The sequence below is a fragment of the Tiliqua scincoides genome, chromosome 4 (assembly GCF_035046505.1).
Source record: "Tiliqua scincoides isolate rTilSci1 chromosome 4, rTilSci1.hap2, whole genome shotgun sequence".
Classification (NCBI taxonomy): domain Eukaryota; kingdom Metazoa; phylum Chordata; class Lepidosauria; order Squamata; family Scincidae; genus Tiliqua; species Tiliqua scincoides.
Window position 1 is genome coordinate 201,688,005 of NC_089824.1, and position 17,054 is coordinate 201,705,058.

The following is a 17,054-nucleotide window of genomic DNA, read 5'->3' on the forward strand; positions in this document are numbered from 1 at the left end:
CTCTGGTTTCTCAATGCCTCTGAGGATGTTAAATGATTTAAAGATCATCTTATAGTGCTGCTGGTGATCACTCGTAACATCTTAACTCACCAATGAAACTTGATGCTGACCTGTCAAGTGTAGCTTGCCACCAATTCACAAGGGATTTAGCTAAATATAATACTTAGCCCAGGCATTCTTGGGAGACTGGCTGAAAGAACTAAGTTTAGCCTGTCTCCTGTGATATTAGTTACCGGTGAACATCCTACTAGCCCCCTGTCCCTTTTCTGGCACATGCAGGAGACTGATAAATAATTGTTGTGAAACAGAAGAATTGCTGTTAGTTATGTTTCAGAAAACTAATTCATCATATAAATCTACCCCTAGTCACAATTTAAGGACAAAGAATAAATAACTATAATAGACTAAAAGAAAGCCTAAGTGATGGCAACTGAGAGTGAGACCAACACGTTTTCTATCAAAACTGGAACAGGGACATTACATTGGCACAGCAATTGGAGTGTTGAGCACTCCTTCTAAAGCAATTGCTGAATTTGTGTCCCACATTGTTTGGGATTAGCGCATGAGGCTACCTGAGCAATTTGCGTGCCTCAGTATGAAAGTCAATGGGTAAAAACCAAGAGCATGACAAAAAACATTTAGACAATTGTGGGAAGTACTTAAAACAGATTTATGAATTTGTGTGCAGATTTCAACATAGGGTGCCGCTGTTAACAAAGGATGCAAAAAAACTTTAATGAGTTAGCCCAAGTAGTGTCATTTTGCCATGAGTTTAGCCCTTTCCTACATTTCAGAAAGCAGAAGCAGTGACTCAGCATGACGTAGAAGTGGTCGCAATCTGCTGCTGCCTCTTTCCAGAAGGTCTGGTGGGAACATCTCCTATGCAATCCCTGTTGAAGTGAACTAGAGTTGCAAAAGATCACAGCTGCTGTCATGCAACTGCCATTGATTTCAATAAGGTTTGTACTGGAGAAGTTCCTGGTAGGTATGTGTGACCCTCATGTGCATAGTTCAAAAATATCACACATAAGATGCAGCATGTGCACCAAGTGAGGAATGCAGTAAAACACCTAGTAATCTACAGGGACATGGGAATAAATAATAGTTTATATGTTTACTATGTGAGCAAAATGTACCTTGTACAGTAAACTCTGAAGCACATATTATTATTGTTTTTCCCTAACCGGAAAATAGCTTCTTAGGCTTTTTTCTTTTTTTTTAAGTGACTCAAGGAACTAAAATACATCCTGCTCTGTCATATAAAAGAGTTCATTGGAGCTACCAGGTGTTCACAAGAGGTGTCCATGAGATTTAGATGGCCATAACAGAGGCCTTTTATGTATAAGTTCCCATATCAGTTTAGTTATGAAAGAGTCACATGTGTTGTCATCCAGACTTCCGCCTGCGGCCTAAATCCAGGGATCTCACAAGGATGGGCTGCCATCTTGGCTCTTGGGTGTCATTCCTGGTTCCTTCTCAGTAGCATCAGCTTCCCCTTGGCTTTCTGTAAAAAGAAATGATGAAATGAGTAGTTGCAAAGTGAAATCGGCTGTCATACAATTAATACATTTTGCTTGATTATAGGGAGGTTTATAGATGGGATTTAATCAATTATAGAGAGTTTAATTTTAGAGGGTTTACAGCCAATCTTATCCACACTTTCCTGGAGTAAGCCCCATTGACTCTAATGGGATTTGCTTCTGAGCAGACATGAATAGGATTGGGCTGTTAATTAATTTTGATTATAGGGGTGTTTAATCAGTTACATTTGCATGAGTAAAACTAATAGTTCTTCTGAAATAATTCCTTTGTTTCTTGGTGATGTATTTTGGGGCTGGCCCATCCATGAGGTCAACTTGGGACAGTTGCCTCAGGAATCAGTTTGGGGGAGGGCACCCATCTTCATACTCCACGTGCCTCCACTGTAATGCTCTAGCTTACCACTGTCTTCCATACTTTTTCTTCTGCGCTGTCTCCCTCTTTCTTTCCAATCCTGAAAGTGGGAAGAACAGAGGCTGGCACATCATCTGCTGTGGAGGGGCACCACTTAGCATGCCTCCTCAGGTGGCAGGAGGTCTAAGGCCAGCTCTGATTTACGCCTAGGAGGCATAATCTCCAATGAGGCATTATCTCTTGTGCAAGGGAAGAGAGAGAGAGAGTGCTTCTTCTAAGACATTTGCCTTCAGCAGTTTTTAAAGTTCATACATTATAATTTTAAAAAAATCTGCCATCTTAATAATTTAGGCACAGCTTTGGTTGATTACAAGATTTTTTAACTACCGGTAATTAATCCGATTAGTTGATTGAACATGTAGCCCTGCTTTTTTACTATGTTGAACCCAATGGAAATTCACTTCTCTGGTATATTACTGCAGTTTGGTAAATGACAATGATTCTGTGGTAGAACTGTATTTTACTCTGTGCTGGCTGGGCCAATATGTGCCCATTTCTTAATAGCAACCACAGGTATAGTGATCTGGTAGGGACTCCAGCATATGGGATGCAGTTTTAAACCTTTTGGCCCACTCATAGTCCCCATATGTTGGAGTTGATGCAACTCCATCTGCTGTCCAGAGGGGGCAGGATGCTGTCCTGAAGGGGTCAAGCTATGGCCCAGTGACTCTACTCTTTTTTACCTGTTCTCTCTGTGATCCTCGTGGGGTGTGGCCCTAACCCTTTATCCTTCCCTTTTCCTCTGAGCACTTCCTCTCTTGTCCTCTGACCACCGACCTGTTAAAATGGAGCACACCAGGGCTCTGATGCCCAGGCACATGGCATGCAGGGGGAGGCAGCTCTAGGGCCTTGCTATCTAAGTGTTAGCTGAACCTCTGATCCTAATCAGATGCTGTAAATATACACTCAATGGAACTGTAAGTAAACAACTTCTTTTTTGCAACTTTAACAAGCCATTGCCTCTTTGTCTTTTTTCATTGAATAGCAGTCAGCCGGGTGAGGGAAGTTCCCTGGGGTAATACCCAAAGGGGGGGGGTCTGCTGCTTAAGCTACTCTGCTTCCCCCCCAAAGAGGAAACTACTTTTAATTTCCTCCAACACCATATGGAGCAGGATCCCCAATGGCTACTATTTGCAATGAGGAATCTATCTCAGGACAAATGGCAGGTGTGGGGGGGGATCCAGATCAGGAGCATGGGGAAAAGGTTTGAAGGTTTCCTCCCGCCCCCCCCCCACTGCTCACACCCCATAGCTTCTATTTAATAAAAAAGTTAAGTGTAAGGGCCAAAGACACATTTATTTGTACTTCAGAGTTGGGCAAAAGGGAAGGGGGAGATATACTGATTTGTGCAGAAGACGGCTGCAACATCTCTCTATTTTGTGAATGTGCATCTATATTGAAGCTGCTCTCCTATGGCAATACATTCTCTCTCCTGGCTCACGTTTATTGTGCAAATGGATCATTGTGTAATTTGTAAAATTATTACACAATGGATGTCACACAGTGGATGGCCACTTCTCATGACCATTCAGATGAATTCCATTTGACTCACAGAAAACATACATGTCTCATATTCCTGTATTCAACCTACTGCCTGAGAAGTTCTGGATGGGCTCTGATAAATTTACTTACCTCCCTCTGCAATAGAAATCTCATCCATGGTGCCTGCCAGTTTCTCCAGGTTAAGTCTGGTTGCATCACCCTGAAGGTCATGAACGGCATTTCTCCGGCCAGTCCGATGGCAGGAGATAAAGTCAGAGAAGGCAGGCTCATCCATTGCTTCGTTTGCATTGTATGCAACAGAATCCCTGCATAATAAACATGTAAATGGTTGAGAGAATCTCAAGGGGTTGGGATACAGAGGACAAAATACATCTGATGAATGCAGTAGGCAGATAGCTCGTAAAAGGTGGCAGTCTATATGCTGTCCCCAAGCCAAGTAGGTCTATATAGGTAATGGTCAAGATCTTACACTGCATCCAGAAGTGAACTGGTAACTGATGCACACTGAACAGAATTAGAGCAATGGGGTCCATATCAAGAGGCCCCAGATAATGTCCAGTTAGCCATCTTGCACCAGTTGAAGTTTCCAAATGGTTTTTCAGGGCATAGTTCCCCCTCCCATAGAGTATACTGTCTTGCAGTAAACACACCTACAAGTATGGCCAGGTCTGCCTTTTCCAGAACCAGGTGAAACAAGCACACTGGTCAAAGATGGGAAAAGGCACTCCAACCCACAGCCTCAAACTTGTTATTCAGAAAGAAGTTGGGTCCAGAGGCATTGCAGACTGAACTGCTCCTTCAAGGGGAGTGCAACCTATGTACTAACATGGTACATACTATCTTGTGCTTTAGATAGCTTGTGGTACATAGGCTTCAAAGCTTATTTTTTTATTTAAAAGGTTACTTTATTTGCCTTCACTGAGTCCTATAATAGTGTTTGCTGTAAATCAAAATGGCGCTTTGTGCCAATGTGACAAAATAAACTCTTGCAACTACCTTCATTGGTTATGATGACCACGTTCAAGACCTGGCAACCCTCCAAATCTCCATCTTTGTTCCTACCTCCACATTCTATTTTTCTGCAAAAAATTTCCATTTCTAAAAATGCTTCATTGTTTCCTTTAAAAATTAGTTACATATTGAATGGATATATTAGTCGATTTGAGCAGTCTAAAAGTTATAATGCACTTTTTTGGGTCAATTATACATACAGAGAGAGAGACATATGAACACAACACACACAAGTTCTATTTATTTGTAACTAATAGGAATGGGAGGGTAAGCGAAAGTCAAAAATACACAAAATGCAAACCAAAATTCCAATTATGAATTCATCTAATTGGCTGCAAATGAATGCAAAACCCAGACTAAAGTTGCACAAAACCATGTTCTTCTGCTATCTGATGCACATATAAGGCACAATCCAAACCTGCACTGGAGCAGGCAAGCCAGGAGGCTTGCGCTGCAACCAACGCAGGTTCATTGGCTGCAGCGGCTCAGCCAGAGGCAAGGGGAACATCTTCCCCTTACTCTTGGCTAAGGGATGCGCACTCCAATGGGTCTCCTTGGACCTGCACTGCTTCTGGAGGTGGCGCAAGTCTGAGGAAAGCGGAGAGACTTGAAGCTGCTCCGTTCTCCCTGAGAATGGGGGTTGGGATCCAGCATAACCACTGGGTCCCAGCCCTGCCCCCGGCTATGCACCCCTGGGGCAGCCAGTCGCCCGCCCTCCCCCCACCCAGAAACACCCCCTCCCACCTCCTCCCCGCCCTCCCACGCCTACCTTTGCCACTTGTGTCGGTGCGGGTGTGCTGGCACAAGCGGCAGGGGGAAAGCCGCCGCGGAGGTTTCTGCCGGCCTTTGTGCGTCAGCGCATCTAGATGCGCCGACGCAGCTTCCTCCCACGGAGGTGCAAACATGCTTTATGGTATGTTTGCGACCCTCCCAGAGCTCCTATGCCGGCATAAGTGCAGGTTAGGATTGCACCCTTAACTAGGAATAATCAACTCTGGACACGTTTACTTAGTCTGAACCTATTTACTTCTGACTAAATATGCACAGAATTGGGTTGCAAGAGCATATCACTTATTTTTTTTGTCTCGAATCAAGTATTTCAGTTCAATGACAGGCCTATTTTTAAAAAATGAAGTATTTTTACAGCACACAAAAATGAACATGGTTTACTTTTCTGATTTTCTTTACTAAAATAAAGCTGCACTCTTAAGCATACCTATCTGGGAGGATGACCCACTGAACATAGTAGGACTTACTTCCAAGTAAACATGTATAGAATTTTGCTGTAAGTCAAATAGACGTGCAAAACTCACATCTTGATCACTAATAATTCCCTTTCCTTGTCTATTCCCCCCCTTCAATATGGATTTTAAAATGTTTTCAGTGTGTTTTTTTTTATAAGTGGAGCATATTCTGTGTACAGAGAGCCAGTGGTTTGGACACATGAAATCAGAAAACTAGTTACTTTACAACAATTGAATGAAATTTTGCCTGGCTTGATAATTATTTATAAGCTATAAGTGCTCAGATCGATAAACTTGCAATCCACGTGCATCTGAAAGTCTGGCCAAGTTTCCTTGCTGCAAATGCTTCTAGTGTAACTCTCAGCCTGGTGGAGAACTGTAGAAGTAACACACATCAAAAAACGAAGCATACAGGTATTCAGTGGAAGTGCTTATTTGTTCTGGAATTGTTTGATGAAGATGAGTTCCTGTCCGGGTATGTGTATCACATTTGTTTCCTGAATCTGGAGTCCTGATCATCAGAGACTGAACTGAACCTCATATGAAGGGTGAATGGTGCCAGGTGCAAAGACAGAGCATCAGTTTCCAAACAATACACTCCCTTCTGTTCATCTTAGCAGGTCTGCAGTAAAAACACTCCCATTTCCTGGTCTTCAGTCTTGTCTCCCCACAAAAAGCCAGCTGCCCAGGTTCATGATTGATGAGGTGTTAAAGGAACACAGAGCTAAAAATTGACTACCCTTGAGAAATGCTTTCACCTTCAGCATTGCAAAGATGCTTCTTTCTACAACTGGGGCACTCTGCCATCTCAAGAAGTATCCTGTGCCTGCCATCCTCCATGGAAAGATGGTCTGAACTCTTGGTAACCTGGGTAAGCGTAGATGTATAGGATTGCAGCTTGCATCACTTGCACAGTGAAGATATGATAAGATGAACCTGCTGCTCATTCTGTTCTTCCACACCAAAAGGGACAGGAACTCTGCTGCATCTGGTCACCTTGCTGTCTAGTTTCGCTGCTGAGGTCTCCTTGGTCCCTGGCATGAAAACCTGCATCTTGTCCACTTCCTGGTTCAGTACAGGCCATTGATGTAAATCTGATTCCTGACAAGAACAGAATCAACTTCCTTGAAATCCCAGCCTCTCTCTGTTTCAATAATTTGATGCAAGCTGAGAAAAAAACACATGAATATACCAAGGTAAAGCTGCATTAATTTCAGTGGATTGATGAACCTTCAAGCAGGGAAGTTTTTAACCTTCTGGAGGCAATTCAAGGCTTGTTCATTTCAGCAAGTTTGCTGACCAGCTTTCAGCATGCATGTATCATTCCTCTAGTGTTCTGGTTTTTTAATTATCTATTTTTAAAATATCTGATTGAGATTTAATGTTCTTGACTTTGATCAGAAAGGCAGAGTAAAGAATGTATAAAAATGCTTATGGCGATACTAGTATATTCTGGTGGGCTATGATCTTCCTCATTAATCTGTTAAAGCAAAAATAACAGAGTCCAATGGCACTCTAAAGACAACCCCAATTCTCATCATTATTATTATTATTATTATTATTATTAACAGTATTTATATACCGCTTTTCAACTAAAAGTTCACAAAGCTGTTTACAGAGAAAAATCAAATAACTAAATGGCTCCCTGTCCCCAAAGGGACTCACAATCTAAAAAGATGCAAATGAATACCAGCAGACAGCCACTAGAACAGACAGTGCAGGGGTGAGGTGGGCCAGTTACTCTCCCCCTGCTAAAAAAAAGAGCACCCACTTGAAAAAGTGCCTCTTACCCAATTAGCAGGGGTAATTAGAAACATGCGTTCTCTCAGTTCCCCAGATACTATTTTGTGAGCTACAGTCCATTTTGTTAGATGCTTCTGGCAGAACTCTTAGTTGCTTTGGGTAGTGCATTATTAAATGTGAGATCTTTAGGGGGAAATAGCTGTGGGGCTGTACAGCTAGGAATCCTGGCTTTGATCTGTTGAGCTGTGCTTGGGATGGGAGCTGAACCTTTGACATACGTCTAGCCTTTGTTGGACTCAGCACATGTGTGACCAGCAGATGGAGGCCTTGAGCTATTTCTCTTTCTCCCTTCACAGCAAACATACTTGCATGGCTTCCCTCCAGTAGCAGAGCTGTGGTGATTATTGACAAGCAGCCTGGCTAAAGGACAGAGGAAGCTGCTTCATCCAAACAGTTTCCCATGTGAAATGATACCCAGTCATTTTGTTTTCAAACTGCAGCAATCACACTATCACTGAATCAATGAATTGGGTTCAGCAATGTCAGGCTGAGAGGGCGATATGCTCCTCTGTGATTTCTGCTGATGATTTCCAGTCCTCTCAAAAACTTGTACATAAACAAATTCTTGAGAATCTTTTTCTTATGTAAGGCCAAAAGCAGGACAACAGAGTATCACTACAGAAGGGCAATGCCAAGTTGGCTGTCGAGAATGAAATATCTACAGTTGGTACAGGGGTATTTTTTATAGGACCAGCTCCTCAAAGTTTGAACATCTGAAAATTCTGACAAGAAGAAGGCACCTTGGCTTACAAGGTGATGTATTAAGTGTGAGGACCTGATCAATTTTACAGTCTCTGTTCAGGCTAACAGAGTCTACCTTGTATTTAGTACTTATTATTATTATTATTATTATTATTATTAACAGTATTTATAGCAATTATAGCAACAGTACTTATAGCAATTAAAGATAGCAAACACTACCTTAAATAAATCATTCTCCTCCCACCCAGAAGGAAATAACTCTTCTAAGATGATGTTTGCTATGGCACACATACTCAAAACAACAAAGGAAAGGTTGTTTTGTGTGGCTTTCTTTCTTTCTTTGATTCAGAACTGTTGATTTTACTCATATGCAAATGTAATCAATTAATCAATTCATTGAATAAATGAATTGAATCAAGCATGCAATTAAGTAATGTGCAGGGAGAGGTCCTAGCTCTGGCAGAAGATTCCTGACATCTCAAGTTAAACTGATCAGATAGCAGCTGATAAACAAGATCTCTGAAACCTTGGAGAGCTACTTCCAATCAGAGCAGGAAGTACTGTGCTAGATAGGCCAGTGGTCTGAGTCACTATGGGGCAGCTTTATACGTTCAACAAAGATTTCTCTGAATGACAGCCCAAATTAAAACTTAAATTCCCAGAATTGTGCACAGGGCTGGCACCTGAAGAAGCATGCCAAATACCCTCCTTACCCAGTGATGTGCCAGTCTGTTACTCCCACTCTCCAAGGTTCTGGCTCTTTATTCTCTGCCTTTCCACATTTCCTCCTCTCTGTTCCCTTCTTCCTTTTCCAGTCCAGGGAGTGGAAGAAGGTGCAACAGAGGCAAATTGGCAGACAGGGACAGGCACCCCACTCTCCACCACCCTGCTGCCTGAGATGACCACTTCAGTTGACCTCATGAATGGGCCTGCTCTGTTTCATCAAATGGCACATTAGAGAATCAATTGCTCTATCCAGAGTTCTAGGTCCTCTGCTGATGAATCTGATACCTGAATGAGCTTCGAGGCAAATCTGTTCAGCTGAACTTTTCTTGGTCCCAGAACAAAACGGGGAAACTCACAACCAGTTCACATGTCTGATTCTGAGATGGGAAAGCCTTCTTCTCAGTTTTCATTTATCTGACTGGAAATGCCCGTTTGGTAAATTATCATGTGCTGAAAATCAACAGGAAGTCATTTGTAGTATGGAAGCTTTCCATATGAAAATGTTTTCAAAATTCCCCTTTATCATAAAAAAACGTAAAGGAAAAATCATCTTATGCCACTCAAAACTGGTCCAGAGAACTAAGTTCTGATGAGAACTCAGCAAGCTCTTTGGGCCAACACAGAGGTGCTTTAACTAGATCTACTAATCAAATCCTATCCACATGCTGCCTAGTTAAGTGTCAGTGGGTTGGAATTCTTGAGTATCCACACCATCTCCTGCTATCCCTTGTACGCCCTCTCTGCCTTTAAGAAGAGCCCTACTGGACTAGATAAAACAGTCACAGGGTCCAATATTCTGTTTTTAAAAACCAGCCAGATGCGCCTAGAAAACTGACAGTAAGGCATGAAGAGAACAGCTCTTCCATATAGTCCTCAGCTATATTCAGAGGTACACTACCTCTGAATGTAGAGGTTTGATCAAATTATCATAGCTGAGAGCCCCTGCCAGATCTATGCCTCATGACTTTGTCTAATGAAAGCCACCTAAGCCAGTGCCATCACCATATCTGGTAGGAGTGAATGTCATATACAGCTTGCTCTTCTAGCTTTCCTTACCTCTTGCCTTGCTGACTCCTTTGCTGCTCCTCTCCTGTCAGGATTCTGCAGCGAGGACACAGACCCTGTGCATCTAACATGTCTCCATTCATGTCCACCTTGCATTTCTGACACTTTTGGAGAACAGTTCCCGTCCTTTTGTCACACATTCTAAGGGTTAAAAGTGATCAGCTCAGGACTCCTGGACTTACTGCAGGGAGAGGGGATTTGGAAAAGTATTAACTCCGCAAACAGATTTGCTGCAGAACGATATCTCAGTCAAGTCACCTACTTTCATTTTTACAGCCAGGAGTCTCAAGCCAAATTGGATTCGCATGTTTAAGCCCACTGAAACCCCATTGTCTAGCCATGGACACAGGGTAGACACACTGCCTCCCTTAGCAGGTCTTTGGTTCTGAGAACCAATGTCATCTTTCCCATTTCAGCATTCCTCTTAAGGGGAGTCCCGTGGCAAGTCAAAATACTGATACTGAGGGACACTAATTATAATTGTTGATGTACTATTAGGTATTGATATAGCACTTTAGAAAGACAAATTCTGCACCTTTGCTCTGCTTCAGTGGCAAGGAGATATGATTAGAGAGCTCCTGCTTTGTTTCAGAAAGTTCTCCTGCTCTGTTCAGTCAACCCTGTAGCCCCCTTTTGCAGTGTTCTGAGTTGATCCACCTGTGCTACCCATGGTTTGCCGGCCGTCTCCCTAGGTATCAATGGTTATAGAATATGCAGGCCAAAGGGAGACACCCTACTAGGGTAGCCATTAGCCATTCTTTAGTGAAGAGGCCCAAACTAGGCCTGAAACTAGCCCCATCACTATCCACACAGGAAGTGATGGCATCAGTCAATTCTCTTAATTCGCATCCTCTGCCCCCATCTCTCTTATTTCAACCAAGGTAGAAGAAATGAGGCTGCCCTCTCCCTCATCTTGTCCATGTAGCACTGCACATCCCCTTTTCAAATGACCTGACAGTCGCGATCCAGCTGCCTCAACCGTCACACCGGAATGAACTATACATGAGATTCCTGCTGCTCTGGGAGTTCTGAATGGAAGCCTTTACCCATCTCACCCTGCAGGGCTGAGAATGGAATTGCATTGCTCAGAAAGCAGGAGAAGGGTTTGATCTAAATGGTTTGGTCTACATGCCCCCCCCCCCCCCCGGGAGAAGGCTGTGGGGCATTACCACCTTTCTGGTCATCAGATTACTCCTCTGACTTTATTCAAGGCAGTTTACATAGGCAGGCATTTCTAAATCCCTCAAGGGGATTTTTATAAACATAGAGGTTCTCTCTTTCAAGAGCCAACAACATTTCAGATGGATCTTCCTGCTCTGGTCTCACTTCTGGCCTCCAGTTCTCCCACACAGGCTGACAAGCAGCTCCATCTCTCGCACGGAGGGCAGCCAAGATGCTTCTTGCTCACACCAAGAGCAGGTGGAATCGCTCAGCTGGGCTTGTCAGCTGCTTCAAGGTCTCGCCATTCTCAGCCGTTCAGGGAGCTGCCGGCGTCCTAGAACTGGCGACCTTCTGATGTTATCTTCGGGCTAACTGATTATCTTTAGGCTAACTGATTATCTTCATGCTAACTTCGGGTTATCTAGAGGCTCTGTCCTCTAGATCAGCCCTCCTGCCCTCCAGTAAAGTAGATTTACTGGACAATCCTAAACGTGTCTACTCAGAAGTTCAATTGTGTTCAATGGAGCATGCTGCCAGGAAAGAGTGCGTAGGATTGCAACCTAAGCATTCCTCTGGTAAGCTAAGGTCTGACATTTGCACCACCACTTTCCCTTCCAAGGAAGAGGGTGAAGCCTCTGTTTTGCTCCGAAGGGGGGGGAGGGCCACTTGCACACTGCAGTGAGGCTCCCCGCAAAACTTAGTACTTTGCAACTCCTCTAGCTATGCCACTGAGGTAAGGAACAAAATTCCAGCAAAGAAGAGAACTGGGTGAATTGAACACTCTCTAGCAAAGGACTCTTACTGATGCACATTGCTGCATTTCCAGTACCCAAAACAGCCAATCAACATACTCTGTACATCCTCAAAGGCACTCAATCTGATTTGTAGTTTGAAAGACTTTTGAAAGGCACTGCTATGGGTATTAAAAAAGGGGTATTTAAATTTTGAAATTGAAAGTTGATAATCCAAGAATCATTTTTCTGAAGATAGTTGCTTCCTTCAGTTTCATGGGAGGAGATTTGACATAGACCTCATAAAGAGTCCCTAGAGGGAAAGTAGAGGTTTACATTGGTGAGAAGGCAAGCCAGGGTTGTTGTTTCAACTTGATGTCCTCAGTACAGCTGGACTGCCCTCAACAGCACACTGGAGACATAGCTCTCCCAGGAATGATCAGGATTCGCTAGTTTGGTTGCTGCTTAAGGGCTGACATCTCTTAGAGACCCCACCTGGCTGGGCCACCCCTTGAATCCTCAGTACTGGGGACAGAAGTAGTGCTCCATTTGCCATGAAAAAGAAGGGAGGGTTGCCACAGGGGTATGTGTCAGTCTTTGCCCCAGGGATCCCCGCAACTTGATGTCAGGATTGGCCCTCTCCCAATTAAGCTTCAGTTAGCGTACACATTTCTACAGCAGTTTGAAAAACTGAAAACAGCATTTTGATTTAAAAAAAAATATTCTCAGCCTGCCCCCTGCCTTTTCCATCCAGGGTGTACAAGCTATTATTAGAATTTCCTATCAAACTGGGACCCGTGAGAAGAGCTACCTCCATGGAGCCTTTAAAATATTTAGCATGCAAAGATCCTTTCCTTCTGCTGCAGTTCTGTCCAGCCCAGGCAGGGAATAAAGAGTGCTGACTTTTCCTGTGTAGCTGTTGTGAAAATCCCCTGCTGCACAGCATCAGCCCAAGGAGGGAAGGGATCATGTGAAGGTAGAAGGGCCTCTTTCCAGAACTTCATTAGCGATCAAGCAGAGTTGCCACAAATTGTGCAGTCACATTTCACCAGCAAAGAGTAAATAATTAAAAATCACAGCTTCTTTCCCCCTTCCCTGCCTTCATTTTGTGATTTGCAACAGTGTGCAATAGTGTCATTAGAGCTGTGTGAGTTTTATACTGACACACAGACAAATGCCCGCGTGCACAGACACACACAAGGCTTCTTTTGGACAAGTTTTAAGTGCCTCAGAAAGGTCATGCAGATATCAGACCAGGGATGTCAAAAATTTCATTCAGCGGGCCGAATAGCACTCATGATGCCTGCTGAGGGCCAGAGGTGATGTCATTAAGCAGGAAGTGATGTCATTAAGCAGGAAGTGATTTCTGGTCATGACCAGAAATAAGCATGACCAGAAATTCTCAGGAACTCATTCGCTGCAAATATGAAGAGAATATACACAAATCTTGATCATATCTTCATGTGAGTCGCCCTTTCAGCAGTGACACCTCAGCACAGCAGTTGATGCTGGTGCTGGGAGAGCCTGAAGGTTGGATAAACAGCTTCTGAAGGCCACATCTGGCCCGCAGCCCTTATGTTTGACACCCCTACATTAGACACTTAGGCCCAAATCCTAACCAACTTTCCAGCGCTGGCATAGCTGTGCCAGTGGAACACATGCAGCATCCTGCAGTTGGGTGGACTGCCGGAGGTCTCCTCAAAGTAAGGGAATATTTGTTCCCTTACCTTGGAGCTACATTGCCCTTATGTCAGTGCTGGAAAGTGCGTTAGAATTACGCCCTTAGTCTAATATCAAGTCCATGTTGAGCTGTGCAAACAGATTCGACCTGGGAAGGAGGTTAGGTGTCAACTGGGCTCCACTGCTGCTGAACCCACCCCCATTGTGGACCCAATCCTCCCTGCCCCATTACTGCCCCATTCCACCTATTCCCTCCCCTGTTTCACTCTAGCCTCCTCCCCACCTCATCCTGCCTCCTCCATTGGCCTAACTTACATGGTTGCTCTTTGGCCATCCACTGGCAGCCAGCAGGCCACTCTGGTCTGCCACTGGCAGCTCGGCAGCAGGTGCTGCCTGCTTCACAACAGCAGTAAAGCAGTCACTGCCAATGCAATATGCCTTCCTTTGATGGCCAGGCACCAAGGGATTAGACTATGAGTTGCAGGTACACCTAAATGTGTAACGTGGACCACATATGTGTTTGTTCTCTTTTAAAAATAGCCTGGGGAGAGCTCCAAAGGGTAGCAGAATGGGGGGTTGGGGTGCTTTAGGACTTTGCCCCCATCTCAGTTCTACTCCTACTTGCACCTTCCTGCAGAATTTTAAAGAGAAAAATGCTTCCACTGAAAGCCAAAGGAAGCTTTTTTACTCTTTATAGTAGCAAGTGGTGGTGGGGCCATTGGGAGAGGAACCATAGTCCTAAAGTCCTCCAATACCACTCTGTGGTTCTGTGTCCCTGTGTACCCTCCAGCTGATTTTTTTTCTTTTCTTTCTTCCTTTTTTTTACACATCAGGTCACCTTACACATTTGGGGTAACTCGTATGTTGGCCTGAATTCTTCAGGGTTGTGGTAAAAGAGCAAAGAGGTCTAAATGGGTACAGTGCCTATTGGTTAGTGGCGGCCTTCCCACTGTTCTCATTGGGCAAACTGGTAGTTATTGGGGGGAAAATGATAACTTCCTCTGCCATCACTCAAGGTTGGGAAGACAGCCAGAAAGGAAGTGGATGCCTTGGGAAAATATCTCAGCCACTGAGACATCACTGAAGCCTCACTGGAGAGTGGGGGGGGGGGGGTTAAGAATGTCTAAATGTAGACAAAAAGGGAGGGGAAACTCAAAGAATATTGCCACAAAATGGCTATAGTTTTGTTTGTAGTTATAGTTGCCAATTTTCTGGAACATTTTTCTTTACAAACAGATTTACCCTGTTATTGGCTCATAGACCAATATCGAATAAGAGAGCAGAGGCAGCATCAAATCAAAAGGGGGGGGGAGGGATGGAAGGAGGGAGGGAGAGGGGGAAATCAATGCCTCCCACAGGTGCTTAGAATCAAAAGGTGTTCATTCTTGATTGATAATAACATAGAGCCTCTCTATAGTGCTTTCTGAGTGTGCAAGTACTTCACATATGTATTATCTTGATGCGATCCTTACAATCCTGATCAGTTCTTCCACTTGCCGGCCACAAGCAGCCCAGTATGGTTATTTCTCTGTCTGTTAAACAGACCAAAATATGAGCAGCAGATGACTGAACTCTTTTCCCAACCTCCTTTCCCCTAGTTTCAATTTGCCTGGTGCCCCCCCCCCCCACATTTCCCCACACTTCCACCTTCCCCCCCCCAGAGGACTGCAGCAGCCTTAAACTTTCCATTTGCCTTCTTTGCCTTGATTTTGTAAATTCATCTCGTCTTTAAGCCATTTCTGCCCAATGTTGCATAGACGCAACAGGGATCAAGTGTGTACACCTGGGGGCTGGGCAGAAATAGGTTAATTTAATCTTTCCCATCACTTTCACAGCCTTTACAATGGATCCCCACTTTACAATCAAATCACTATACACTGGCCTTTCTGTAGTAAAACAAGTTTCACTATACTTGTTGTTCACTTCAGTGGCATAGCTAGGTCATTTGACACCCAGGGCCCATAAATTTTTGTCACCCCATACAACACAATTAATTCACATTTTTATACCACCCTTCCTCAAAGCAGCTCAGGGTGGTGTACATGGTTCCTCACTTTGTTTTGTCCTCATAACAACCCTGTGAGGTAGGTGAGACTGAGAGATAGTAATAGCCATGACATGAATAATGGCCAGAAAATAAACACATCCACAAGCAATGGATGAAAATCTGCATCAAATGGTATATAACACGATGGTATTATTCCTAAAAGCCACGATTTCCAGAATTTTGGTCACTAGGGTGTCCCCTCCCTTCCCCCCCCCTCAGGATGCCTGGGGTGAATGACACTCTAGAATGACAATCTGTCCAGGACCCACTGGAAGTGATTACATGGCTGGAAGTGACATCCTCAAGCAAAATAAAATAAATAATTATAAATAATTAAATTAAAGAAAAACAAATAATTAAATAAGGGGAAGCTAACCCTGTTTCACCAAGTGAATTTTCTCTGTAGCCTGCCTGCAATAACACGCCCCCCCCCCCAAAAAAAAAAAACCAGTGAGATTTTCAGCCCTCCCCAGTGCCCAGTTTAGTGCAAGTTCTTATATTTCAAGCATATCACTATCAGGACTCACCTGGCTTTGCAAGTCCAACGAATAAAATGGACCTTACCAGCTAAAGCCTCTGTTTTATTATTGGAGGTGCTGCCTTCTGGAGCATTTGTTTGGCTCCACTTTCATCAGATTGGGAACATGCAGCTAGCCTTGCATTCCCCTTTGCCTGACTTGACCAGCAGCCAAGGCACGTTTGCTTACTCGCGAGTAAACGTGACCGTGTGGCTTGCTATCCATAGGGCTCAATAGTTATTGGAGCAACAGGGATCCCCTTCACGCCAACTGAGGAAGGCTACAATACTATGCACATTTACCTGGGAGTAAGCCCCATTGACCATAATGGGACTTACTTCTGAGTAGACATGCCTAGGCTTGGGTTGTAAGGCATCCATTCCAGAACATGCAGGATCCCCCCCCCTTTGGGGTGCATCCCCTCCCTTCTCAGGGCAACAAAGGGTTAAGTTTCCCCCTGTCCTTCTTTCTAAGCCCCAACCGGGTTCACCTTGCTCCGGATCAAGCTGGGGCGCTCCCCCAGCCGTCCAAACAGGTCTGATTCTCCATCCCCTTTGCTCCCTCCTTGGCGGCCCACTGGCCTCTCGCAGCATCCCAGGGCGGCTGCCCAGCCAGTGGTCCAGGGGGATGCCCAGCTCAGAGGGATGCAGGCGCAGCAGCGCCAGGTGAGTGCCTCATTTGCATGCGCAGAGCCCATTGGAGGACGCCAGGCCCGCCCTCGGCGACAGGTAAAGGGGAGCTGGGAAGAGGCTGGGGGGAGGACGGGCGGTGGCTCGCCGCGCGGGGCCGCGTAGCGGGTGAGGTCCAGGCTCCTGAGTCAGGAGTTCGCCTCCCGCTGGTGGCTGACAGTCCCTCGCTCCCTCTCAGCCGCCCGGGCAGCGCAGAGGAATGCCCGCTGCCACCCCAGGTC

At 44.6% G+C, this 17,054-nt stretch overlaps 1 protein-coding gene across 1 annotated transcript in view; it reads right to left on the reverse strand.

Moving 5' to 3' along the window:
- Positions 1–646: 646 nt before the first annotated feature.
- PKIG (cAMP-dependent protein kinase inhibitor gamma) overlaps positions 647–17,054 on the reverse strand; it is a 28,927-nt gene continuing 12,519 nt past the window's right edge. Inside the window, exons 2-3 of the mRNA XM_066624701.1 lie at positions 3,586–3,761; positions 647–1,504 (exon numbers count right to left, since the gene is read on the reverse strand). Of these exons, the coding sequence (XP_066480798.1) occupies positions 1,425–1,504; positions 3,586–3,730 (225 nt within the window). The 5' untranslated portion in view covers positions 3,731–3,761 and the 3' untranslated portion in view covers positions 647–1,424. The remainder of the gene's footprint in view (positions 1,505–3,585; positions 3,762–17,054) is intronic.